Source organism: Alligator mississippiensis, chromosome 3, assembly GCF_030867095.1.
Source record: "Alligator mississippiensis isolate rAllMis1 chromosome 3, rAllMis1, whole genome shotgun sequence".
NCBI lineage: Eukaryota > Metazoa > Chordata > Crocodylia > Alligatoridae > Alligator > Alligator mississippiensis.
In genome coordinates, this window is record NC_081826.1 from 402,754 (window position 1) to 428,728 (window position 25,975).

The 25,975-nt window shown below is 60.5% G+C and overlaps 2 protein-coding genes across 13 annotated transcripts in view; one reads left to right on the forward strand and one right to left on the reverse strand.

Annotated features, from left to right (window-relative positions):
• IQANK1 (IQ motif and ankyrin repeat containing 1) overlaps window positions 1-8,144 on the forward strand; it is a 95,849-nt gene extending 87,705 nt beyond the window's left edge. The window contains exons 13-15 of the mRNA XM_014602043.3: window positions 1,402-1,536; window positions 5,735-5,863; window positions 7,481-8,144. Of these exons, the coding sequence (XP_014457529.2) occupies window positions 1,402-1,536; window positions 5,735-5,863; window positions 7,481-7,655 (439 nt within the window). The 3' untranslated portion in view covers window positions 7,656-8,144. The remainder of the gene's footprint in view (window positions 1-1,401; window positions 1,537-5,734; window positions 5,864-7,480) is intronic.
• A 2,208-nt stretch (window positions 8,145-10,352) lies between these two features.
• Window positions 10,353-25,975, reverse strand: part of SCRIB (scribble planar cell polarity protein) — a 119,517-nt gene continuing 103,894 nt past the window's right edge. For 8 of the 12 annotated variants that reach the window (XM_059723582.1, XM_059723585.1, XM_059723580.1 and 5 more), the window contains 9 exons: window positions 24,827-24,995; window positions 24,070-24,159; window positions 23,758-23,949; window positions 20,888-21,052; window positions 20,190-20,329; window positions 19,805-19,842; window positions 18,897-18,971; window positions 16,060-16,111; window positions 10,353-12,370 (listed from right to left, as the gene is read on the reverse strand). In XM_059723582.1, the coding sequence (XP_059579565.1) occupies window positions 12,210-12,370; window positions 16,060-16,111; window positions 18,897-18,971; window positions 19,805-19,842; window positions 20,190-20,329; window positions 20,888-21,052; window positions 23,758-23,949; window positions 24,070-24,159; window positions 24,827-24,995 (1,082 nt within the window). In that variant the 3' untranslated portion in view covers window positions 10,353-12,209. The remainder of the gene's footprint in view (window positions 12,371-16,059; window positions 16,112-18,896; window positions 18,972-19,804; window positions 19,843-20,189; window positions 20,330-20,887; window positions 21,053-23,757; window positions 23,950-24,069; window positions 24,160-24,826; window positions 24,996-25,975) is intronic. The other 4 variants (XM_059723587.1, XM_059723586.1, XM_059723581.1 and 1 more) reach the window with 3 other exon arrangements.

Below are 25,975 nucleotides of genomic sequence, written 5' to 3' on the forward strand. Positions count from 1 at the left end.
GGTTCATTAACATTGACTTCACCTTCATCCCTCCTCCTGTTCCACCCACTTTTCCTCCCATCTCAAGCCCCACCTCTGTTTACTGCTTACTACTTTAACATGGACTTGCCTATGCATTTCACTCATTTACATGTTTTTTTGCTATGAGCATATTTCTAAGACCTTGACTTCTCTTCTTTGGTCAATGGGAAGACTAACCAAAACCTGGAAGCTTCTGGAGCCTTCTTTACCAATCATCATTCACCTTTTTGCATATGTTCATCTTGGATTCTGTTACTAAGTACGTGTTGTTTTTCACATTCCAGTCTGTTTTTCTGTTCTAGGTTCTACCATCTTCCACATTCCTAAAGCTTTACCTCATTCACAGCACACAAACTCACCCAGACTCGCTTGAAAATGGTTGACACAGTTAAGATGTGCATAAGCAAATGGCTGACTTAGATATCATTCTGCCTTGTGGTCAGCAGCTCTGCTAGGCCACAGGCAAAGCCTTCATTCAGCTGGAAATCCAGTGCTCCCCAAGATCCAAATATTGTCACCCTAACATTCAGCTTGAGGGAAAAAGTGCTTAAGTGGGACATGACAGCAGTTGCCAAATGCTTGAAGGGCTGCCATAAAGAAGAGGGAGAACTCCTTTTCTCTCTTGCTGCAGTGGGGAGGATGTGGACCAATGGCTTGAAGTTGCAGCAAAATAAATTTAGATTGGAAATCAGAAGAAATTTCTTCCCTGTTAGAACAGGGAGGCAGTGGAATAGTGAGGCCTACAGAAGTCTGTGGACTCTCCAGCACTGGAGGTGTCCAACTTATGGGTATTTTCCAGGCTTGTGGGCTTTGCTGGTAGTTCCATGGGCCTGGGAGGGAATTCCCTCCATGCCCCCACTGCTAAAAATGGCAAGTTTTTTTAAAGCCTTCCTCAGAGGCATTGAATGCTGGCTTCAGTTGGGGATTTTGACTTAAATCCAGAGGTTTCTGGCTTTGCCTCTTCAATCCAGGTCAGAACGATCATCATGTTTGGGGTCAGGAAGGAATTTTATGCCATGGTCAGATTGGTACGGACTGGGAGGGTTTTGCCTTCCTCTGTAGCGGGGGGCGTGGCCCTCTTCCTGGGACCTCTCAAATGTTTATTAATGACCTTTACAGCATCAGGGCATTGGTTGCCATGGTCCCCCTGCTTTACCTGTGGCTGATTAGGGTGTTAAATCTTGTGCTGTGTCTGGGGTGACTGTCATGTTGCTCAGAGGTCAGACACGAGGTTTGTCTGGGCTGGTTTGGACAGGGCTGATCCTGCCTCAGGCAGGGGTTGGACTAAATGTGACCTCTGGAGCTCCCTGCCAGCTCCAAATCTCTAGGATCCCCCATCCTGACTAATGGCTGGGGCCTTTGCCTTTCCTACTCATGCAGGTGGCCCCTGATCATCGATCCGTCTGGACAAGCTGCAACTTTCCTGCGATATCGAGATACAAATTACCTGAACACACTGAACCCCAACCACATGAACCCAGAGACTGTCCGGCTGGCTTTGCTGGGGGCCATCAGGTAGGGGCCAGAGCTGCTGGGATGGAGTGGTGGGTCTGGAAAGTCTTGGGGAGCACGTGCAGGTGAAGTGCTCAGCAGGATGCTTTTGGATGTGAGAGAGCAAGTGGTCATTCAAGCCCTGTTTCTGTCTCTTTCATTGGGGGAATGGCAGCATTTGCTACAGTTAGCACTTCTGTGCTTCGGGGAATGCCAGCTGAGCAGGACCTCCTGTTCCCACTTTCCTCGTACATGGCAGGACTAAGAATACTAGCCACACAGGGGCCTTGGTCTCAGTTCCATGTCGCCCTGAAAACAGACGGGCTGTCTAGCACAACAAGGCCACCAGCTGGGCCCAGCCTGAGAATTAAGGGGGGGCATGCCATAACACAAGATCACAGCCTTCAAGGCAGACAGGTTGCCTAACACAACAAGGACACAGCCTGGGAACCAAAGAAGTGTGTACCATATTGTCCCATAACACAAGATAAGTGACACGAGCTACAAGACTCCAGAGCAGCCGGGTGGGGGGCTGAGTCCCGATTGTATAGGCTCATAGATTGTTAGGGGCTGGGGGGAACAGACCAAATTAGGAGAAGGCCCAGAAGGCTACATGGATGTGTGACCACAGAGAGACAGCCAACCAGAGATAGCCATGGATGAAGAGTCATCAGGAGTCCTCAAAGGGGAAGGAGAATACAAAAGCAGAGATTTGAGATTAACAAAGAGTCCCTCCCTATCCCTTCTTGCTGTCCCACCTTCTCTTCCTTCGTCTCGTCCCTCCCCATTCCTCCTCCTCCCTGAGAGGGGTCCCTGTCACTGTCCCCACTCCCCGGGTAGGGTCCCTGAGGCCACCATGGATCGAGGGCATACCAGCAGCCCATCTCATGCACCCCACTGGAGCAGGGCTGTGGGCCTCAGCATCCCACCTCCAGACTGCTGACACCTGAGAGAGAGAGCCTCAGAGTAGAGCCTGCATCCTGACCAGATGCACTTTGACTCTGACGACAGCCCTAGGATTGGTAGATATAGAATTGTTTGTATTGTTGCTTTTTTGTTTTCACTCTGTATCAATAAATGTGCCTATTATTGAATAGAAAGGTCGTTGTAGGTCTGAGGGTTGTGCCCACCTGGAACAAAGATATAGGGGCTGGGTCCTAAATTCAGTCCAACACACGGGCCTTAAAAACCTCTGAGGATGGAGAGTCCACCACCTCTCTGGGTAACCTGTTCCAGTGCCTCACCACCCTTCTTGTGAGAGAGTGTTTTCTAATATCCAACCTAAACCTCCCTTGCTGCAGCTGGAGCGCATTGCTCCTTGTTCTGTCATCTGCCACCATTGAGAACAGCCCAGCTCCATCCTCTTTGGAGCCACTCTGCAGGGGATTGAAGGCTGCTATTCAATCCCCCTCAGTCTTCTCTTCTGCAGACTCAATCAGCCCAGTTTCCCCCAGCCTCTCCTCACCAGTCCTGTCCCCCAGCCCCAAACCATTTTTGTTGCCCTCAGCTGGACTCTCTCCAAGTTGTCCACATCCTTTCTGTAGTGGGGGGCCCGCAACTGGACACAGGACTCCAGACGTGGCCTCCCCAGTGCTGAATAGAGGGAAGAATCATTGCCCTCGATCTGCTGGCAATGCTCCTACCGATGCAGCCCAGGATGCCGGTAGCCTTCTTTGCACCAAGGGCACACTGCTGGCTCCTGTTCAGCTTCTTGTCCCCTGTCCCCACCCAGGTACTTTTATGTAAGTGGTAGCTGGTGCTTGGGTTTGTCTTCCATCAGGTTCAGAAGGCAGTAGTGGTAGGATGGTTTTTTGATGTCGGCAGAGATATCTGAGAATGGTGTTCAAGTGCAAGGTACTCCACCTTGGGGGGGAAAAAACCCCACAGCATGCTTATAGGCCTGGCAGTGCTACGCTTGCTAGCACCATGGCCGAAAGGGACTTGGGGGTCATGATTGACCACAAGATGAATACGAGCCACCAATATGATGTCATAGTTGGTAAAGTGAGCAAAACTCTGGTTTGCATCCACAGGTGCTTCTCAAGCAAATCCCAGGATGTGATTCTCCTGTTGTACTTGACCTTGGTGAGGCCGCAGCTGGAGTACTGCATCCAGTTCTGGGCTCCACAATTTTAAAAGGATGTGGAGAAGCTTGAGAGAGTCCAGAGGAGAGCCATGTGCATGATCAGAGAGCAGGAAAACGGGCCTTATGGTGGGAGGCTGAGAGCCCTGGGACTCTTCAGCCTAGAAAAGCTCAGGCTCAGGGGGAACCTGGTGGCTGCCTATAAGTATAGAAGGGGTATATAGCAGGACCTGGGGAACACCTGTTCACCAGAGCACCCCAAGCAATGACAAGGTCAAATGGTCACAAACTCCTCCAAGACTGTTTCAGGCTGGACATGAGGAAGGACTTTTTTACTGTCCGAGCCCCCAAGGCCTGGAACAGACTGCCTCCAGAGGTGGTGCAAGCACCTCCTCTGGACTCCTTTAAGAGACATTTGGACGTTTATCTTGCTGGGATCCTATGACCCCAGCTGACTTCCTGCCCCTGGGGCAGGGGGCTGGACTGGACTCGATGATCTTCCGAGATCCCTTCCAGCCCGAATGTCTATGAAATCTTTGACGGGGTCACAAAATGCTTAGAGACAGAAGTAAAGGTGGATGTTGTTTTCTTGGACTTCAGCAAGGCCTTCAATATGGTATCTCATCCTACTCTCATAAATAAATGAAGAGGCTGTGACACAGATGTTTGCATGGTCCGGTGGGTGGCAAATTGGCTTAGCAGTCGCACCCAGAGAGTGGTAGTAGACAGGTCGGTATCAGCCTGGAAGGATGTGGGCAATGGGGTCCTGCAGGGCTCGGTCCTTGGACCTGTACTCTTCAATGTCTTCATCAGTGACTTGGATGTGGGTGTGAAGTGTACTCTGCCCAAGTTTGTGGACGATACTAAATTGAGGGGTAAAGTGCACACTCCAGAGGTAGGGAACGATTGCAGGCAGACCTGGACTGGTTAGAAAAGAGTGGGCAGAACACAATAGGATACAGTACAACAAGGACAAGTGCAGGGTGCTGCACCTAGGACGCAAAAATATCCAGCACACCGACTGGCTGGGGAGTGACCCTCTCAGCAGCACAGAAGAGGAGACGGATCTTGGAGTCATAGTGGACTCCAAGATGAACACGAGTCGTCAGCGTGACAAAATCATCAGCAAAGCTAACCGCACTTTATTCTGCGTCAGCAGATGCACAACGAATAGATCCAAGGAGGCGATACTTCCCCTCCATGCAGCACTGGTCAGACCGCAGTTGGAGTACTGCGTCCAGTTTTGGGCACTGCACTTCAAGAAGGATGTTGATAGACTCGAGAGGGTCCAGAGGAGGGCCGCTCGGACAGGCCCTATGAGGAGAGACTGGGAGACCTGGACTTCTTCAGCCTCTTCAAGAGAAGGCTGAGGGGATCTTGTGGCCACCTACAAATTCATTAGGGCTTGGAGCCTGAATTCAGGATGTCACAAAAAGACTGCCAAAGCTCACCCATGCTTTGGACTGCTATCCCCTTCCTGCTTGTCCATGTAGGCACCAGCGCTACTGCCAGGAATGAAACTGAGCAGATGAGAGGTGACCATGAGGCTCTTGGCAGGAGGATTAAGGCGCTTGGAGCACAAGTGGTGTTCTTATTGATCCCGCTCATTGATTGAGCATGTGGGGCTCACTGTGCCTAAGGTGGTCCTGGGTGCATGTGTCAGGAGCAATCGTGGCCCTGTTGGGGTGGCAATATGTAAGCAGAGAGCAGCAGCCTTGCCCCTGTGGCACTGTCAGTCTAAATGTACAAGTCAGAGCAAGGCTGAGAGAACAGGAGCATAATTATCCCCAGGGTTTGAACGGGAAGCTGGAATACGGTGGTTGAGATGTGCTTAAGGTTGCACAGTTTCTGGCAGAGCCAGCAGCTTAGCCGAGGCTCCTGAGTCCCAGTCCAATAACCAACTTTGTTTTAGCCTGTACCCTGGAAACCAGGTCAGGCAAGGAGGCCGGGAGCACATTTTCCAAGGTAAACTAGCACGTCTCTCTGCAGTCTGGATCCTTCTGCCTGGCAGTGTGAGCAGAAGTTTATGCATGTAAAGCCTGAGGCCTGTAGTTCCTGTGATAATTGATAACTTGGGCTGAGGGGCTTGGACTCTCTTCTGAAACGTACTCGCTGTTCAGCCGCTCCCCCACCCCCCAGGTACGGAAAGCCAGTTGTGTTTGACATGATGGAAGTGAACATGTTCGATGCTGTGAAGAGGCAGCTGGAGGGAATCGCGCCTGGCCTGGCCGAAGCAGTTCTCAGCAGGCAGATAATGCAGAACGAGAGGTAGGAACCACCGGCGAAGGAAGTCCTGCGCCTGTCAGCGGAGAATGATTACTGGCCCCAACCAGACCGCCTCCCCAGCCGAAAGGCGTGGTGGGTGACCCTCCCACCTACTCTGCTAGCACCCCTAGCCCAGAGGCCTGTCTCCCGCTGGCGTTGTGACAGCTGTCACTATCTAGATACAGAGGCACAGGTGAGGTAGCGGCACCTCCAGCCCTTCCCCAGGGAGCGGCCAGAGGGCTGCTGCAGTGGTCACTTCCCTCAGGCCTGGAGGCGAGATGTCATTTCCACCGGCCCAGGCTTGGCCCCTGACAGTGCCTGGTGTGGAGCCAGAGGCCCCCTGTCCTGTGTGTAAGGGATGTGCCGCCGCTTTATGCATCCCCAAGCACACGTGGCCTTTTGGATATGGCTGTGTGCAACTGAAGCCCTCGTGTCCGGGGGCCCTTGCCTTCTCTTTTTACTAGAGACTGCCACCGGACGTGTATTCCTGTTGGCCTCGGCCCAAACTGCTCCCGTGCCCCCGAGTATCAAAACCACCACTTCCCCAGTGTGCGGCCATGTTCTGCTAGTGCAAAAATACACGGGGCCTCAATTGCAAAGGCTGCATCCAACAGGCACTGCTTGCGCTGCTGGGCCAGAGCCTTGCATGTCATTTAATTCAGAAAAAAACCTTTCTGAAGCAGCCACAGCATGTGCAGCCTGCTGTGCGTTGCTCTCCAGGGCTGCCCTCAGGAACGCCTTTAAGTTGTCCCTGGCACCAAGGGGCTTCGCTTTGAGGCTCTCGGCGTCTCCTGCAAGTGACCCAGGTGCTGTGGCTCCAGCTCTTGTGCACAGGACGGGGAAGCAGCGCCTCACCAGCCCCCTCAGAGACTGTCCTGCGGCTAAGGGACACGGGGAAGCAGCTGTGCCAAGCTGAGTGCTTGTCCCAGAGGGTCCCTCGTGCATGTGGCTCCCTGATGTGGCCTGCGAGCCTAGCGCCACAGACGGGCAACCCAAGCAGGGTGCGGGGCCCGGGGCAAATCAGCCCAGGCGGGGCCCCATCCTGCTCCGATCCCGCACCCGAAGAAGCTGCTGTGCTGCTGCCAGTGTCAGTGGCAGGGGTGGGGTAGCGAGCGGCTGGATGCAGAGGAGCCACTCTGCCCGGCTCTGGGGCCCCCCAAAGTGCGCCCGTGATGACCCTGGCCACAGAGCTTGTTTCTGATCTGGTGCCGCCAGCCAGGAGTCAGTACAGCTTCCTCTGCTGACACACAGCTTCCCTACAGCGATGCCCTCCTTTTGCACCCGAGTCTAGTGGGCGGTGCACCCATCCAGGATGGGAGAGAGGCCTCTCCCCCTCGGAGGCTCAGCCCCACAGCACTCATTGCCAAGCAGTTGAGGCCTAACTGCATGTCCCTGAGCCATCCAGCCTGCCTAAGACATGGTCTTGGGCGTGCGCACATGGGCTCCCGGGGTTGCGCCAGGACTGCTGTAGTCGATGCACAGGCAGCTGCTCTGCCAGTGCCAAGCGCTGTGGCATGGGCTGACGTAGGGGGATGCTGTTGAAGGGCTCCAGGGCCCAATCCGGGGCCTGTGTGCTGCAGGACCCTGGCTCCCTACAGCACTGCTCGCTGCCTCCTGCAGGTACCTGTGCTTAGCCAGAGCGACCGACGGCCCCGAGTATTCCCGCACCGCGTTCCAGGAGGCCCGGACCAAGAAATTCAAACTGTTCGTTGTCACCAAGTGTCACCACCCTCCTGAGGAGCTGCTGCAGCAGCTCCTGCCCATTCAGGTCGTGCTGTCCCGGAGCAGCTGGTAGGCACGGGCCACGTCCAGCAAAGGACGGGGCGCGGGGGGGCGTGGAAACCAACAGCATGTTGAAGAAAACACATCCCCGTGTAGGCGTGTATCTCGCAGGGCAGTGTGCGGGCCTGGGTGCGCTGGGTACGGGAAGGCACTGAGGTGCAGGGTTACAAGGGATGGCTGTCAGGCAGCAGGGTGGGGAGGGGAGACGGGGCGCTGCGCCTGGTGCTGCTCCACTCTGCCAAGAGGCTGGAGAAAGTGCAGGCGCGCTGCTGGAAGGCTCTGCCCTGTTCTGACAGGCCCATCGCCGGGGCCTCAAGCTAGTGGCCCTTTTCCAGCTTCATTGCTGCCTGTCTGCTTTCCCACCTCCCCCCGCCCCTGGGAGTGGACCTTGGAGCAGCCTTTTCACCCAGGAGGTGGTTGTGCTGCAGTTTTGTAACTGGGATGGCCAGTTAGGCACAGCTCCAGCCTGCCCTGTGCTTAATAAACATTTGCTGAAACCTGGGCTTGTGCCAGCCTGCATTTAACACCCGTGCTGTGACCTGGCTACCTATCACCTGGCCTCTGTGAGACTGCGAGCCAACAGTCTGCCTGCAAGCTCATCAGGGAGATCAACAGCAAGCAGGTAGAGCTCTTTTCTCCCCAGCACCACCTGGGTGACGAGGAACGATGGTCATGAGCTGATGGAGAACAGGTTTAGGTTGGAGATCAGAAGGCAATATTTTAGGGTGGCTAAAATCTGGAACCAACTTCTCAGGGAAGTGGTCCTTGCTCCTACCTTGGGCAAATTGAAGAGGAGGTTGGACGATCACCTGTCTGGGGTCTTGTGAACCCAGCATTTGTTCCTGCCTGTGGCAGGGGTCAGGCGAGATGATCTGTTCAGGTCCCTCCTGACCCGAGCTACTATGAAACAGTCCCCACTGAATTTTGCCAGTGGCAGAGGGTGGCTCTGGCAGCTCTTGGCCACGCTACGGGCAGTAGGGGACCTGGCACCAAACCTCTGCAGGATTTGTCCAGGGAGGGCTACGGTCAGAGCACTGGAGCAGGGCAAGCACTGGGTGAGGTAGGTGAGTGGCCTCGTGCCAGCTCATGTGCTCAGGCACAATCAGGGCTTTTAAATGATGTCGCCAATGGTGCGGCACTCGGTCCTACTCTTCATTGGGGGGGGGGGGGCAGGGAGTCCACCTCCCCCAAACCTGCCTTGGGTGGGTGTTGGGGTGGTGACAGGGCTCTGAGAGCACAGGCCAGGCAGGAGAGCACTGCTGTGTCCTGATGGGGCTAGACCCAGGGCTACCAAGATGCTAGTGGTTCAAGCACTGATGGGTGTGCTGGTCCTTGGGCACCATGGGCAGGTGGCACCAGCTGCACAGTGTTGAAGACACTGGGGCAGGCAGTGGTGCATGTGGAGGGGGGGGGGCACTTTGCTACACAGGCGTCGTTGTGGGCCTGGCCCCTATGCTCTTGGGGGTGAAGCCATTGGCCTGTATGCAAGCAGGGGCAGCTGTCTGAGCACTGGCTGTGTCCAGGTGCTGCATCCCATCATGCACATGTCCACCCCCCCCCCCCCCCCCCGTCACCTCCTGGCCAGGGCGCTGAAGGCCCCAGGTGGTGTTGGGGGTAGGGGGAGTGGGGACAGGGACAGGCGAGTTTGGGTGCACAGGCAGGCTGGCACTGTTGCGTGTCCCGGGCTTCCTTCTCTCCCCCACCATGGAGCTGCAGCAGCAGCTGATCCCAGTGCTTCCTGGCTGTCCTGCCCCAGGTCCAGGAGCCAGCTGGGCTGTCTGCCCCGCTCCCTTCCCCCTGCCAAGATCAGACACACAGAAAAGCAGGGCTGGAAGGGATCTCAGGAGGTCACATCTAATCCAACCCCCCCCTGCTCAAAGCAGGACCAGCCCCAGCTACATCATCCCAGCCACGGCTTTGTCTACCCGGTCTTCAACTCCACCCCCTCTCTGGGGAGCCTGTTCCAGTGTTTCACCACCCTCCTCGTGAGAGAGATTGTCCTAATATTCAACCTCAACGTCCCTTGCTGCAGCCTGAGCCCATTGCTGCTTGTTCTGCCATCTCTGAGACCAGCCCAGCTCCACCCTCTTTGCAGCCCCCCGGCAGGGAGGTGAAGCTGCTATTCAATCCCCCTCGGTCTTCTCTTCTCCAGACTAAATCAGCCCAGTTTTCACAGCCTCTCCTCACGTCCAGGGATCCTGGTTTTCCATGATAAAAAAAAAAATCACAAATTCTCTGATAAAAATGCCACAATCAGTGGTTAAAATTAAATGCCCCACACAGCCCTGCTGGTGTCCCTCGCCCCCCCGCCCCTGCTCCCCAGACCTGCTGGAGGCCGCCCCCAGCTGCCAGGGCGGTGGGGCTAGGGACCCAGGTCTGCAGCCCCTGCCCGCACTGGAAGGCAGCGGCTGTTACAGCAGGAGCACGAGCCGGCTCCCCGCTGCTGCAGGCTCGGGCTGGGCCAGCTCCCAGTGGCAATGTGCACTCCTGGGAGGCAGGCGGGACCCGCAACCCCCAGATCTAGGGGTGGCGGTGGTGGGGACAGGGCAGATGTGCGCTGTCCCTGTGCACACAGAGGCAGTGGGGCCAGGGCAGCACGGAGCTTGCAGCAGCAGTCTCTTTTGTGCCCTGCCGCACCAGTTGCACACGCTATGCTCTGGAGAGCCTGGGGTTTGCAGCCTGCCACACCTCCATCGCGGGACGCAGGCACTAAAATGTAAAGTAAACTTTATTGTCCTTGAACCACAAAATAGATTTCTTTGGTTGTACAAATTTCACTAGTTACAGTCTTGATGCGCTAATTTTCCCTCGGAGTCGCTCGGGAGAGGGGAGAGGGAGAGGAGCCCAGAACCTGGCCCCCAGGGGAAAGGAGAATCACACATTAGTCACCAAACCCAATTGAGGATTGTTTCCAAAACTGCTTGTCTTAAAAAGCAAATGCTAAAATTAGGTTGAAAAAAGGAAAAGCTCAAATTGCTGATGACGGAAGCAGCCGCAGCTGCAATTTGAGATGATCAGATTTCCCCCTTCCAAGGCCTGTACAAGTAAAGGTACAAAGTCAGTTCAAACGCTCCCTTGGATTTTGGCGTGAAGGGAGCGTCTCGGCAAAAAGAAACCGGATCCAGTCATTCAGCAAATGTACAAGCAGACAGACGTGCCTGCCATGCCCGTGCCACCTGTGTCATGCAGCCCCGGTCTCATCGCTGTCGGGGCAGCACGGCAGCATGCACCTCCTGTGGCCCCCGGCCATGCGCGGGGCAAGGGGTGGAGAGCGGCTGCTCAGCACAGAAGAGGGCAGTGAATGCGAGACATCTCGGTGTGGGGAGCCCTGGAGCTGTCTCTGGCTCGGGCTGGCTTTGTACAGCGCCTCGTCCCAGGATGGAAGCTGGGCACCGTGTCTTGCCCGTGGCCGGGCATGGACGAGCCTCTTCTCGGCCCTGCTGTGCAGTGACAAGGTCAGGTCCTGGGGCTGGCACCCAGCACAGCCACACTAGTTATTGCAGTGCCCGGGCCAGGCCTGCCCCCGTTACCTCCTGGAGCTCCCTGCAGGGCTCGGTGTCAGGGCGCCCACACCCTCTTCACTTCAGCGCTAACGGGCAGTGCCCCGTGCTGTGCCACCGCTGTCCCCCCCACCCCACTCGGCCTCCTGCTGCACCCAAGACCCTCCCTCACCCCAGCCCTTCCACTGCCTACCTAGCCCCCCCAGCCCCTCCACCCCAGCCCAAACCTCATCTTCTGCTGGTCCTTTTATGCTTCGTATCTGTCACATCCTAGCCCCCCGCTACGCTGCCTTACTGCAGCCACATGCACACACTATCCCCTCGCTACAGCTGCTCACGGCCTCTCCACGGCACAGTCACACACGCCCCACACCCCAGACAAAGCCCAGTGGCACGCAGGTTTGCACAGCACGGTGCTGCCGCCCAGAAGGGCACAGGCCGGAGGGCGCGCGAGGACCAGGTCGCTGCGCTCACAGAGGCAAGTGACATGGAGCAGCTGCGTCCCGAGGGCAGAGGCACCCACACTCCCCCTCGGGCGCACAGGCTGCAAGGGCGGCGCTTCACTCGGTGCTGTCGGCCGCGCCGAGCTCGCCCAGGCCCGGTGACAGGTCCGTGGGGGGAGGGCGGGGAGACGGAGTTTTTTGCCAACTATGCAAAACTTAACAGGAGCAAAGGCTGGCGCTGCCTGCTGCTTCGTCTCCCAATGCAAGCCCTGGATTCACGGTTAAAACTTCCTCAGGGGAGAATAGCTAGTGCCCCCCAAACCACCCCACACAACCCCCCACGCTGCACGGTGGCAGCTAACACTGCCACTGCCTTCTGCCCCGTCTGCGCCACGCGCCTCCAGCGCTGTCTTTGTTCAGCCCGTGCCCCAGCGCGCTGCGGGCCGAGAGCAAAGGGACGTTCACAGCCTCCAAGGAAGTCAGTTAACCACGCTGCTGCCGGGCTCCTGGGTCCCGTCCCGCGCCGGGGGCAGCTGCGGGGCCCAGGCCAGCACTGTTGGCAGAGCCCAGGAAGGTCGCGAGCCCGGTGCCGGCCCGTCCCATTGCTCAGGGGCGCCAGATGCTCTATGTGGGGACGGCAGCCTCCAGGCTGCGCCGGCCATGCCGCAGTTTGCGCTTGCTGCTGTACAGAGCCACATCTTCGAGTGCGGAGGCGTTGGGCGCCGACGGGTCACGCGTTACTAACAGCTCCTCTTCCTCTGGCTGCCCGTCCTGCTCCTGGGGGACTGAGCAGAGACAGGGAGATGAGGCACAGGATGGACCGGAGTCCCGAGTCCAGCTGCCCTCGCTGACCCCCCACCCCATGCCAGGCCTCATGGCAGGCTGGGCGCTCCAGAAAGGCGCTTGAGCAGAGCCAGGACAGGGGCTTGGGTGGCACAGCATCGTCTGCTGCAGTCGTAGCCACCTGGCCACACGCATGGCCTTGCCTCACACCTGCCCACATGCTGTGCCCTGCACGCTCTGGCCCACACATCATGCACTTGGTCCATGCAAGCTGGAGGAGCTCCAGCAAACGGGCTGAACACGGCCAGGATAGGGGCTGGGAGAGGCTGGGTTTGGCTCCAGGCCTGCACCATCCTGACCCCCTAGCCCAAGGGGAAGGGGCAGGATGCCCTGCGCCAGGCACCTTGTGACAAAGGGCAGGGGCAGCCCAGGCTCAGCCCAAGTGCCTGGCTGAGGGGCCCCAGTTGAGGGCTGCTGTGGCCTCGGGGGTGGGCTCCCAGCCAGGGGCAGGGCTAACCGAGTCAGGGTGTTAGACAGATGTGCGCATGCACACGTGTTACGTGCGTGTGTTAGTGGCGGCGAGAGCAAAACTGGCCTTGCAGGTGACACAGGGGAGGGGCAAGGCTGGTGCTGCTGCTGCTGCTGCTCAGGGCCTGTGGGAGATGGTCCCATGCCCCAGGGGACCTCTGGGGTCCTGGACAGACCAGCAGCTCGCCCCGTCCTCCGCCCCGTCCCAAACACCAAGCTCAACCGGGAAGTGGTGCCCGCCCCTGCCCGTGGCAGTGTTGGTCCTACCGTGCGTCACCAAGGCCAGGCTGTTACTGCATGCGTGGGAGCAGGGAGTCCTGCTCCTGGCCCAGCTCAGAGCTGAGCTCCGTGGGGCCCGTCCCTCCCTGCAGCACCAGGTCCCAACGTACCGCGGCATTGCTCCCGTGGGGGACTGGGCAACTCTGAGGGCAAGGACTGGGCTCAGGGCACTGCATGACCCACCACGGAGCCATGGCCGAGCTCATTCTTGCGGGGGGTGGCGGCGTGGAGATGACTGCCGCCAGCGCCGGGGGGCTACACAGCTCGCCCATACGCTCGCAGCCACTGGCCGCTAAGGGCGGCTCTGAGACTGGTGCAGCCTCTGCAGGGCGACCAGGATGGCCGAGGCACAAATGGTGACATGACTAGCAAAGGACGTGGGAAGCATTTTCCAAGTCCGCTGAGAGAGGCAAGCCAGGGAGCTTGGGGGTCTCTCCTCAACGGGGGACAGGGGCAAGACCTCCAGAGAAGGCTGATGGAGTCAGAGGCACATCACAGCTCAGGCTGACACCCAATGATGAGCACAGGCAGCAGCAAGACCAGGGGAGGGGAGACAGCCTCGAGCAGGGCATCGGGCACTGTTCTCCCCACCTGCCCGCTGCGAGGACTCACGGTTGCAGCCAGGACTAGGCCCTTTCAGGGACAAGGGGAAGGGACGCAGGGTCTCGAGAGGTTGGGAGGGAGACCCTGAAGTTCCCTAATAGGGCTGGAGTGGTGGTGGCGGGGAATAAGCAGGGGCCCTGGGGCAAGCCCCACACGCCCCACCACCCCATACACTGGGGGCCTGGGGGCAGCGGGTCGGGACTGGCCATCGATGTTTACAAATGGGTCCTGGAACAAAAGATGTTGAGAACCACTGGTGTAGGGGGGATCTTCTGTACTAGGAGTAGGAGGCAATAAAGATCTCAGCAAGGGGCCAGGGACTGGGGCAGGGGGGCAGCTTGTGGCCTAGAGGCACGGTGGGGCTCCCTGGAGCAGAAGTGCTTGGACCTAGATCTCAGTCTGTGAGAACAGCAGGGACCGAGGCACCTGAGATGCCAAAGCTGGAGTCGTACTTAGGCCACAACGTGTGCAACGGGCTTGCACAAGCCCCTAAGCACTAGTGCACTGCCGGGCCAGTGTGGGCATCCACAACATTCCCTGCCAGGGGGGCTCGAGTCTCCCTGGACGTGGGCAGCCAGTGCTCAGCTCAGCCAGGCCCCGGCGATGGAAACACAAGACATGGCTGTGGCTCCTCTCTGGCATCTCGTGTCTGCACGGTGCCAAGAGCCCGCCTGGGAGCAAGCTCTGGGGGTTTGCAGCTCAGTGCCGAGCACCCAGCTGCACCCAGCTGGCATGAAGGGGAGCTGGTCAGTGCCGGGGCTGGGGGCCCTGCCTCCCTGCTGGTCCCAGGAAGCGCGTCCCTGTGCACGGAGCAGGCGGCACGCAGAGACAGCCCTGCTCCACGCCAGCAGCCTGCCCTCAGGGCCCTGCCTCCTCTTGCAGGAGGCGCCAGGAGGACGTGCAGGCACCGGGCCTCTCTGGAGCAACACGTGCTGGAAGAAACCAGCCACGAGCAGTAGCGCTCCCCAAGCTGGTGCCCTGTCCCCTTCCCTGCCCAAAGAACAAGGAACAGCCCAACACAGGGGCCCAGGGCTGCTGGCACAAGGTAGTGGGACAAGAGAGGAGAGAAGCTGCTTCTTATGAAGCTGAAGAGAAGCAATGACAAACAGGCTCCTGGGAGCAGGAGATGCCCCGGGCATGGGCGGGGAGCCAGCAGAGGCTCACGGCTGAGTGCCAGGCAGGACGCACGGGGCGCTCCGGACTCCTGCCTTTGTGCCTGGGGCAAACGCGCAGGCGCAGCCCCACGAGCACCGAGTCACGGGCTGCGATGTGGGTGCAGAGCTCACGTGTGCCTGAGTGGGAACCACCCAGACAGAGGAGACCAACGCCCTGGGGTGCCCCTGGGCAGCACGACCTGCGTCACCGCGTGGGCTGGGGCTCTTGCTGCTCTGGGGTCACGTCCGGTCTGGTCATCTAGCCCAGAGCAAGGGCTGGGCGCGGAGCCTCTGCACAGCCCTGAGGAGGTGACCCCTGCGGCTGGCCCCAGGAACGAATGACTCACGACAGCGGGGCTGGCAGGGCCCTCCAGAGGCCGCGTCTAGTGCAGCCCCTTCCCCAGGCAGGATCACCCCCTCCAAACCATCCCAGACTCGTCCTTGTCTGGCCCGTTCCTTAACCTGCAGTCAACCCGGCTGCTGCACAGCTGCAAGGCATTTCACTGAGTCGGGGGAGCCCTGAACCTGCCTCTGGTAAAGCAGGAGGATGAGGACTGCCGGTTTCCCACCAGGGCAAGGGGTGTTAAAATGCCCTGCAGAGAGCCCAGGCCGAGGCCGTGCCCCTGCTGCAGAGGAAGGCAAAACCCCCCAGTCTGCACCAGTCTGAGCAGGGGGAAACCCCTTCCTGCCCCAGTGCTGCACGGGTCCGAGCATGAGCACAGGGGCAAGACCCTCCAGGCAGGACCCTGCGGGGTTGGTGCTGGCAAGAGCATCGGCCCAGCCCAGCCTCAGCCCCAGCCCGGGCCGCAGCACCAGCACCTCTGCTCTGGCCCATGGATGTGGAGGCCTGGAGCCTGGCTCCTTGCACCGGCCCGGCATGCTCACAACACACTGCTCCCCGGGGATTAGTTGTCACGCAGCCATGATGCAGAAAAGTCCTACCCACAATGCTGTGCTGCTGGGAGGTGGAGGGGGGGTTCAGTCTGGATGGGACAGAAAGAGGAACCTGCTTCAGACTGTGGAGCAGGGGTTCCTCGGGGCGAGTCCAGGGGGTCCCGGGCTGCCCCAGCACTGCAGCCGGCACACGGGCACCCAGGAAACCGCCTGGCTCCAGGTCAGCAACTCACCCGAGCTGTTCACGTCATCCACGTATCTGAGGCCATCGGCTGCATCAGGCGACTGGAAGGAAAAGAGCAGAGGGCAGTGAGCGTCCAGCTCCCTCAGCCCCGTCCGTCAGGCAGGGGCCAGGGCACGTCCTCAGCAAAGAGGAAGCGACTCCATTCACGCGCTAGGCCAGGCAGGCGGGGCGGGGGTCTCTCCTCATTACCAGGGCTGGGTTGAGAGCAGGAGTGACGGACAGGGCAGGCAGGCAGGGAGGGGAGGACAGGACAGGACAGGAGTGGAGGGCTGCGATCCCCTGGACTCTCCTCCAGGGCCCACTTCACCCGACACCCTCGGCCAGGTGCGTGTCTGACCCCGGCGACGCTTCCCCGGGAGGTGTGTGGGGACTCCACGAGCACCGGCGGTGTGCGACGGGTGGCTGAGCCCCGGCAGACCCCGCTGGCTGCAGGGCCTCGGCAAGGTCAGTCGAGCTCAGCGCGCGATCCCTAAAGCCGTGAGCCCGGAGCCTCCCTAGGATGACGACCCCTCCTGCAGGGCTCCCGACCCCTGGCGCTGTCCCTGGTGCCCAGCGGGGACCACGGGTTCTGGCGCGGTACGGGCCAAGCCTCTTGTGTGTAGCGGCAGGCTGTACCCGTCTATACTTTTCAGGCCATCCCAGCGCACGCTGGGCCCCGTGGTCCAGGGCCATGGCACTGGGCCATTGGCCACGAGCAGCCAGCAGCTGTGCCCCAGGGCTCTCCCACGCAGCGCTCGAGGGCCACGTGTGAGCAGGGGGCGACTGCAGCTGTCCGCGAGCCCTTGCTGAGCGGCTGCTCAGGCAGGAGGAGCCTCTGCACGTGGGTCGGAAATGCCAAGGGGCCTGCGGGAGCCTCAGCCCGGCAGCAGGCAGCTCCACAGCCCTGGCCAGGCCAAGGAAGCCTCGTCTCCTGCTGATGCAAGCTGAGCCCGTCGTGCGCAGGCGGCAGTTGTGGCCCTGTGCTGTTGATCCACGGATCCCTCAGGCTCAGACCACGCGGTGCTTTGGACACACGGGCAGAAGGGAGTTGCGACGTGAAACCGTGTCTGTGGGAACCTGCGGCAGGTGCAGCCCTGCGGTTGCTGATGCTGCCGGAGAGGCAGCATGGACGTCGCGTGGCCTCCTGCTTGCATCTGGCAAAGGCTGCAGCTCCTCTCCCGGCGCACGAAGCCACGTGAACAAGGCCAGGGGGAGGCGTCCTCCTGGCCCCTTGGAGGTGGGACAAAAGGTCTCCTGTCCCTCGCTGCACTACAGCTCCTGGGGACCTTGTGGCCTGCGAGTGCCACGGTGCTGGGGCTGCGCCCTTGCCCAGCGGGGAGCACGCACCTGCCAGGGGACGGTGTCCGGCCACGCTCCCCAAGCTGCGCACGCAGCCTCTCCAAGCACCGCGCTCCACAGATGTGCGTACACGGCGCAGGGAAGGGAGAGCCGTCATCGCCGATCAGAGCAGCCGGAACCGTGACCTGCGGGCAACCGTGCGGGTTGAGCACAGAGAAGCTGCTGTAGTCTCCAAGGGGGACGGTGCTGAGGCTGGTTGTGCCAGGGATGCACCTGGGCCTTTTGGTCCTGCAGGCAGGGGCCAGGTCCCTGTAGCAGAGGCATGTGGGAGATGGCTCCCCAGTTCCCGTCCAGCACTCAGTGCTGCGACACAGGGCCACAAAAGCAAAGGAGGTGCCCCCAGCACCTACTACAGCGTCCAACATCGCCCAAAGCAGCCATCAGGAACGAGCAGCCGCTGGCGACACACGACAGCAGGGATGAAAGGACTTCCGTATTTTCTTGCATTCCCTATGCACCCCCACTATAAGCAAGGGAATAGGGTACCAGCAGTTCCCACCTCTGCAGGGGGATGAGGAGGGAAGTAACACCTACGCGCAGGGCTCTAGCTGCTGGCTGTGGACAGGGTCACTCGCCCGCTCCCTCGGCCTCCTCAGAGACCCGGCTACAAAAGCTGCTCTCCAGGAAAGTGCGTCACTTAGTCGGGGTGCGCACACGCAGGAAAATAAGGCAGGTCTGCCCTGAGAGCTGCTTCGGCTCCAGCTGCTTCTTGCTGTCAGCGAGCGGGGGGCATGTCAGTGCTGGGGCCCACGGACCCCACCTCAGCTCCTCGTAGGGGACCGAGTCCTGGGGCTTCAATGGGCGGTGCCGGTTTCTTCGGCAAGCTGCCAGCTGCGCCTGGGCGCGAAGTGGCATTTGCTCCCCTTCCACGAGGGCGACTGACCCCTTGGCTTTCGTGTCCTCGTGTTTGTTCTCGTCTCCTGAGGTTCGCTTGCTTCCAGGGCAGCCGTCGGTCCTAGGCGGCCTCATTTCAGCGTTGTCCCTCTGCCCCGAGTCCCCAAGAGCTCCCTGAGGTGCTGCGAGACCGGAACAGCAAGACAGGTGAAGGCTGTGTGTTCACAAGAGCGTTTATAAAAACCGAGGCCTCTGGTACTTGGCTGAAGTCTTCCACACTCGGGCCGACCGCCTGCCGGGAGAGCGCGATGCCGCGAGGAAGCGCTGCCTCCCACGTGAACAGGCCTTGGCGGCAGTCTCCTGTCCTAGCGCTGCGTGCCCGTGTCACAGAACTCTGTCCTGTTACTGTCAGCAGACACCAGATCTCACCGCAGGGAGTGAGGGCTTCCCTGTGCCGCACACCATAATCCTGCTACATCCCAAAGACATTATACCCACAATCCCTCAGCTCTACCCCTACCCCTACCCCTACCCCTACCCCTACCCCGAGAGAGGCTTTTCTAGGTGAGTGGGCGAGGGAATTCCCACCAGAGCCGAGCAGGCCCGGCGGGCGTGCTGGCAGCTGGGCACACAAGGGCAGCATGCAGCTTGTACCTGGATTTCGTAAACGGGTTTGGAAGAAGGAATAGCGGCAAATTCCCGGTAGTCAAACTTCTTTTCGGACATGGACTGGAAGGGATGGCGAGAGGAGAGAGGGCGAGAAAGAGAGAAAGAGAGCGAGTGAGAGCGAGAGAGCAGCAGCCAGCGGAGGGCTGCAGCGCGCTGCCAGCAACGCAGGGGCCGGGGCACGTGGCGGGGACACGTCTGTGCTGTGCGGACACCTGCCTGCTGCTCACGTCATCCCTTTGCTGCTCCTCAGGGCCCACGAGAGACAGGTGCCCTAAAAGCAGGCGGATGCAGCGGGTTCCACGGAAGTGGCGAGGACTGGAGCAGAATCGCAGCTCCCGGGAAAGCCCTGCCCAGAGGGACTTCTGGCCTGAGCCCCGCGCCTGCCCTGTGGCGAGACTGGGGCCAGCCCATCCCATCCCCTTCTCTCCACATCTGCTCCCCTTCCTCTGTCTGTCTGTCCTGGCTATTAGACTTTGAGCTCTCTGGGCCAAGACTTGTCTCTCGCGTCTGGTCTCGACTAAAGCTGCTGGAGATCGTGTAAACCAGGGGAGGAATGACGAGGTCTCGGAAGGGAAAGGCCTTTGGGGTGCAGAGGGCAGAGGCTGAGCTGGAGGAGGAGAGAGGCAAGGAAGTGAAGGTGGGAAAGGGGTGAGCTCACAGGTGGGGAATGGGAATCTGGGGCTCGATATCAGCTCTCAGGTCAGTGCTGCTGAGCTGACGCGGCCACGGCCGGCTCGTGCTGCCTGCGCCCCAGAACTGGGCTGGCACAAGGCTCTGGGTGGAAGGCCCCGCCTGGCAGTAAGAGCCACTCTGCTCTCTCAGGGCCGGGCGGGTTCAGGAGCAGGGATCCCAGGCTCATACATGGGGAGAAGACAAGTGCCTGCATCGCATACCAGGCGTCCTGGCGAGGTGACGGTCCTGGGGCTGCAATCTGTGGAAGAGGCAGAGTTGCCGGTTAGCAGAGACCATGTCACATTCTGCACCCCACGCCCAAGCACCGGTCCGTGCACAGGGGCCTCTGCTCCTCCAGGCAGGGGATGGCTTAGCTCCCCTGCCTTGCTGCAGAAAGCTGTCGCCCACAGGGGAACCTCTCCAAGTCTGGGGTGAGCAGGACCACCTGTCGTGTCCCGTCTGGGTGACGGGAGCACCGGCCCACAGCAACCCCATGCTAGCACCCGGGAGCCCTGGCCAGTGTGCAGAGGGTAGCGAGCCCTGAGCTGCTCCCTTGAGGTGCGGCGACCCCCGGCCCCCCCAGCCCACGGTGTCACCACGTAGTACCTTCCAGAGGTGTTGGCGATGGGGTGGGGGCGGGGGAAGGCGACTCTGCCAGCTGCTCCAGGGTGCTGCGCTTCTTCCCTTCCTTGGACTTGGCAATCACCATCTGCGCTTTGAGGGCATCCTGCTCCAGGGACTTCATGCTGCCTCGGGAAGCGAGAGAGAAGACATCAGTCACTTCCTCATAGCACACGACTGCGGGCGATTCCAGCAGCCAGCCCCTGGCCCCGGGATGAACCAGGGACGGGCCTGTCTTCCGCGTGTCCCGAGCAGACAGGCTGTCAGGGTGGGGGGCACTGCAACAACAGCTGCACTCGGTGCCACCGGCCCTGGGCCTCCTCCCAGCCAATGCAATCACCCTGCAGAGGTGCTGCAGGGCTCCTGGGGGCGTCTCAGAGCGTGCCAGGGGCCCCGGGGCCGAAGAGGGGGAGAACCACCTGTGCTTCGGGGGCCGAGCTCTCCCTGTGCTTCTGTGCCCCGCACCCTCCTGGTGCGTGGGGACTCAGAGCTGCGCACAGCACAGGCACAGGGCTCAGCAGCGCCTGCCCCCTCAGCTACGTCCTGGCCCGTGCCCCTCGCAGGCGAGACGGCTGCAGGAGCAGGAGCGGCGGCCCCAGCGCATGGACGCGGGAGCTGCTCCCCGCAGGCCCTGCGGGCGTTCAGACCGGGAGCATGCAGCCGGGGGGACGGGCTGTGCACACCTGGATTGGCTTCCTGGCCCCAGGGTCCTTGTGGCGTGACTCTGCACCGGGCTCAGCACCTGAGCCGGCCTGGCCCCAGGAGCAGGCACCCGCTGCCGGGACTGGTACAGCTTCCTGGCCAGATCCTGCTCGTACTGTTTAATACTGTCTTCAAGAGCGGAGGAGCTGAGCAGGAGGAGGAGGAGAGGAGGAGGAGGAGGAGATGATGGTGATGAACGTCACAGCAGGCGAGAGCAGGGAGAGAAAGAGAGACAGAGATTGGCACGTGCCCCGGTGGAGGGGGCTGGGGGGCCTGGCACGGGCTCGGCTCCTGCTCCGCCCAGCCAGCACAAGAGGCATCGGGCACAGGAACCTGGGGATGATTCTGGGAAACCTGCCCTGGCCTACACAGACCTGCCCTGGCGTGGGAGCCCTGGGCAGGGCTCATGTGGGAGATGGGGGCGGTGTCACTGTGCAGGGAGGAGTGCGAGCCGGGCAGGGTGGGAACGAGTGTGTGCGCACGTGCACCTGTGCCTGCCAGCTGGGATGGAGGCTGCAAGGGAGGACAAGCACCCACGGGGCGGGGGGGGCTGTGTGCGTGCCACATGCTAGAGCGTGTGAGCACACGTGTGCATGTATCCAGAGGGCACTGCCATACACCAGGGAGGGGCTGTCCTAATGGGGCACATGCGTGCTGCGGGTGGGCAGGAAGTACACGCCCTGCTGGGACATGCTGCACTTCTGCCCTGGCTGGGGCCGTGTCCTTCCACACGCAGCCGCCCAGAGGCACACGTACCAGGACAGGGGAGTCCCACAGGGAACAAGGGCATGGGCATGTGTCCTGACAGGGCACCCCTGGGCAAGGAGGGAGGTCTGATGGAGGAGGAGAGACAGTACGCATGAAGGACACCCATGTACACACACACACACACACAGACAGACAGAACTGGAGAGAAGCAGAAGAGAGAAGTTAGAAGGAGCAACCAACCAGCAGCATAAGAAATACAGGCCAGCGAGATGGGCGAGACGCTGCCAGCCAAACGCCTGAGCCCCAGTCCCGCTCAGCACCGAGGGCTGGGCTCCCTGGCAGGTGCGACCTGCCTGGGCGAGGGAGGGGGTGGCAGCAGCAGAGACCAGGCATCCTGCTGGCTTCGTCCTCCCGCTCTGCCTGTGCTGGGACGGAGGCTGCTCCTGGGGACAGGGCGGTCAGGGACAGGCCGCACGGGGAGGGCAGGGTTTGCTTGGGGCCTGCCAGCCATGGCCTGCCTCAGTCTCCCACACTCTTAGGACAGTGCCCAGGCCTGTGGCAGGGAAGTGCGGCGCGGGGAGGGGAAGGAGTGCTCCCCTCCTCCTGCTGCCTCCCTAGGGCAGCCTGCCGCCTCCGGGGCCCCGTTGCCCACTGCGAGCAAGGCAGACCGAATCCAGACACTGCCATTGATTATAACTTTGCTGTATAATAACCCAGTTTCTTCCGATCTTTTCAGTGAATTGTCTAGAAGGAGCTAAAAAGGAGGAGACACAGAACTGTTGCATTATATGAAAAGGTTTAAAATAATTTCAACTCCAACTGAAACCCTCAGAAAACTTCCTTCCCACTTGGCCGCCGTGCTGCAGCCTCAGGGGTGCCGCTGCTCGGCCCGCACAGGCCCAGGGGAGCCTGAATCAGTCATGACATGGAAACACGGGGAGAGACAGCCAGCAGCAAGAGAGGAGAGCCAGGAGCCGGAGCGAACAACGCGAGGTGGGAGCTGCTCTACGGAAGTGCAAGATGCGGACAGGGCCCTGCGTCCTGGCAGAACCAGGGCTGGGGCTGTGCCTGCATCTCAAACCCTCCCCTCGAACAGCGAAGGAGACCCAGAGAGGAGCAGCCCTGTCCTCCGGCAGCTGGCCGGACATCACAGTGCCACGAGGCTGGACCAGAAAGGACGCCGTAAGAGCGGTGTGGGAACCTGCGGCAGGGGCAGGCGACAGGCACTTCACTGGTCCCAGCAGCTCCCGTCCGCAGTGCTGCCAGCACCTCCGCGGCACGGCCTCACCAGGCTGGCCCCGGAGCTCCTGTCCCAGCCGTGCCCCACGTCAGGTCCCTCAGAGGAAGGGGTCAGGAGCGTGGCAGCGGCAGGCGAGAGCAGCCTGTCACTGACCCTGATGGCTGGAGGTGCTGTACGTGGGGACAGCACCAGGGCAGAAGCAGAAGCAGGGTGATTCGAGCTGCAGGATGGGGCCATGGATAATGTTCGGCTAGGAATCAGGTCTTCACCTCTCGATCGGAGCAGAGGGGAAAGCTTTCACGTACCAAAATGGAGGGATCACATGGTACAGTGCCAGCAATGGCAGGGGCCTGGTCCTGCCACCCAGCAGACCCCTGCCCGCCCTGCATCCCATGGCAGGGGCTCACTTTCCTCCACAACGACTGTCTAGGCTCACTTGAGGCATTCGCGTGAACGGCTTGAATGGCCACTGCCCTGGCTCATGCTGTGGCAAGGAGCTCCATGGCTGGGGGCAGCTGGGACGTGCGAGACACTCTCCCTTCCACCCGTTCTGATTGCCCACCTGATCCTTTCCCTGCCCTGCGCTGCGCTGCGCTGTGCGACAGGCTGGACATGGGGGATGAGCTGGGCTCTGCACTGTCACACAAGAGTGTCTGAGCTGGGGGCAGATGTGATTTGACCCGATTCAGTCCGCAGGAGCAAAACCCCCGAGGGCTGGCAGAATGTGGAGACCAGCCCTCCAGCACCTGCTGGAGCCAGTGTGCTCAGAGGGGCAGAGGTGGGCATGCAGCATCGGAGGAAAACCCGGGAGTGCTCCAGGCCCAGGGCTCTCTAGACATTTCCCATCTCTTCCCTGAGACACCAGCCCATCCCTGCCTGTCTTGTGGGCTCCTGTTGACTCACCGGGCCGCCCTCCACATGGCTCGTTTCTCTGCCTCCAGCGCCCGGCGCTCGGCGGGAGACAGCTCCTTGTCTTGGCTGCTCAGGAGCTCCGGGCTCTGCATCCGCAGCCGCTCCTGGTGCCGCCGCTCGGCCTTGGCTGTGCGCACGGGTGCTCCCGGCTCACCCCCAGCTCCCGGGTACACAGGGCTAAGCCTGTGGGGAGAGGCAAGGCATCACCACTGCCCCTCCTCCCCTAGACCTTGCCCCCACCCTGCTGAAGGCCAAAGGGCTGGCACCACTGCCTGGCAGCCCCTGGGCCGGGCTGAGTCTTACCCAGACATGGAGTTGGGCCTCTGCTCAGGCCTGAAACCCTCCTCCAGCGAGTTCCTCTGGGAGCTGCTGTTCTCAGCGGCCTCGGGAAACCTGGGAACAAGACACACAGGAGCTACTGGGACTGGAGGCCTGCACGCGCTGCCATGGGTGCACAACACGGACCACCCCTCTCCCACGGAGGCAGGGACCCAGGCCTCAGGCAAGTTGGCAATGAGGCTCCACAGCTCTGGATCCTGGCATAGGGGCTCTTTGTCCCCTCTGGTCCCATCTGACTGGGGCAGGCTCCGGGGCAGCACAGGCAGGGACCAGAAGGGAAAAGTCTTTGGGAGGTCACACACCTGGGGCTCTGGTCACGCAGAGGACCAAGGTGCCTGCAGAAGAAGACACACAGGCCCGGAGGAAAGGATCAGGCAAGGGGACTACACAGGCCCTGAGCCGGGCTGTGCTCAGCTGAACACCTGCCACATGCATTTGCACAGCACAGAATAAGACCAGCCGTCCCAAGATAGCCGCATCTTGGGGAGAGCCCGGCAGAGCCGGGAACGAGGGGCAGGCCAATGGCAAAGCTGGCATGGGCTCAGTGCCCAGGCAGAGGTTTGAGGCAAATGGCTCCGTGTACTCGTGGGCAGGAAGCTGGCAGCCTCTCCTGGGACAGAACTAGGGCTGGCAATGACCTGCCTGCCCTGTGCTCCCCACAGAGGAGCTGCCCAAGGACAGGCAAAGCTGCTGGCACGGGGCTGAGCGGGAGCCGTCTTACCGAGCTGTGGGGGACTGTGGGCTCCTGCCGTTCAGCCGCTCGATCTTGTACTCCACACCCTCGATGATGACAGTGGACTGTGTGCTCAGATCGGGCGTCAGCTTCCCCACGTCCTCTTCCTCCTCCTCCTCCTCCAGCAGCACGGCCCGTTTCTGCTGCAGTTTGCGGGCTGGCACAATGAGAGGGGCCCGGTGAGCGGGGAGAGGCCCTTACAGCCCCTTTCTCTAAGGGCCTCCCTCATCCTCTGCAGGCAAGTTTTGCCCCTACTTTGAGCCCGCTCCTGGGACGTGGTGCTCCTTGGCACCCCAGGCACAGATTCCTTCCCTCCACCCTGCCGTCCGCTCAGTAACAAGGGCTTTTCCCGTCTCCCTTTATGGCTGTGATCTGAGACCCACTATCTTCTGCACTCCCTGTACTGCTCCCTGGGCCAGGGCCCTCGCGAGGTGACACACACACGGCAGCCAACATGTGGCCCCCACATCAGGGCCAGACCAACAGGGGCTCACAGGCGGTTTTGCCCCCAGGCCAGAAGCAGTGTGTAGGACCCTGCCCCAGCAGAGCCCACACCAGCGCCAAGGGACAGTCCAGGAGGGGCCCCAGGAGGCAGGGCCCCAGGCGAGGGACGGAGCTGACAAGCAGGCCCCATGGGGCAAGGACCTTCCTATCTCAGGAGGGAAGGTGAGGGCATAACCCCGCAGGGCTCAAGCCCAAGGGACAAAGAAGGGCTCCATGTGCCTGATTTTAAAGCTGGTCTCAAGCTTCTGCAAGGCTGACAAGGTCGAACGGTTATAAACTCCTGCAAGACCGTTTCAGGCTGGACGTAAGGAAGAATTCCTTCACTGTCCGAGCCCCCAAGGTCTGGAACAGCCTGCCACCGGAGGTGGTTCAAGCGCCTTCATTGAACGCCTTCAAGAGAAAACTGGATGCTTATCTTGCTGGGATCCTATGACCCCAGCTGACGTCCTGCCCTTTGGGGCAGGGGACTGGACTCGATGATCTTCCCAGGTCCCTTCCAGCCCTAATGTCTATGAATCTATGACGGCAATTGGTTAACACTTCACTGTAATCTCACCAGCACTGCTGGCCTTTGCTGGGGTGCAGGATGTCGGGTGTAGGGGTCAGATTCCTTGACCCCTCCAAGAGCTGCAG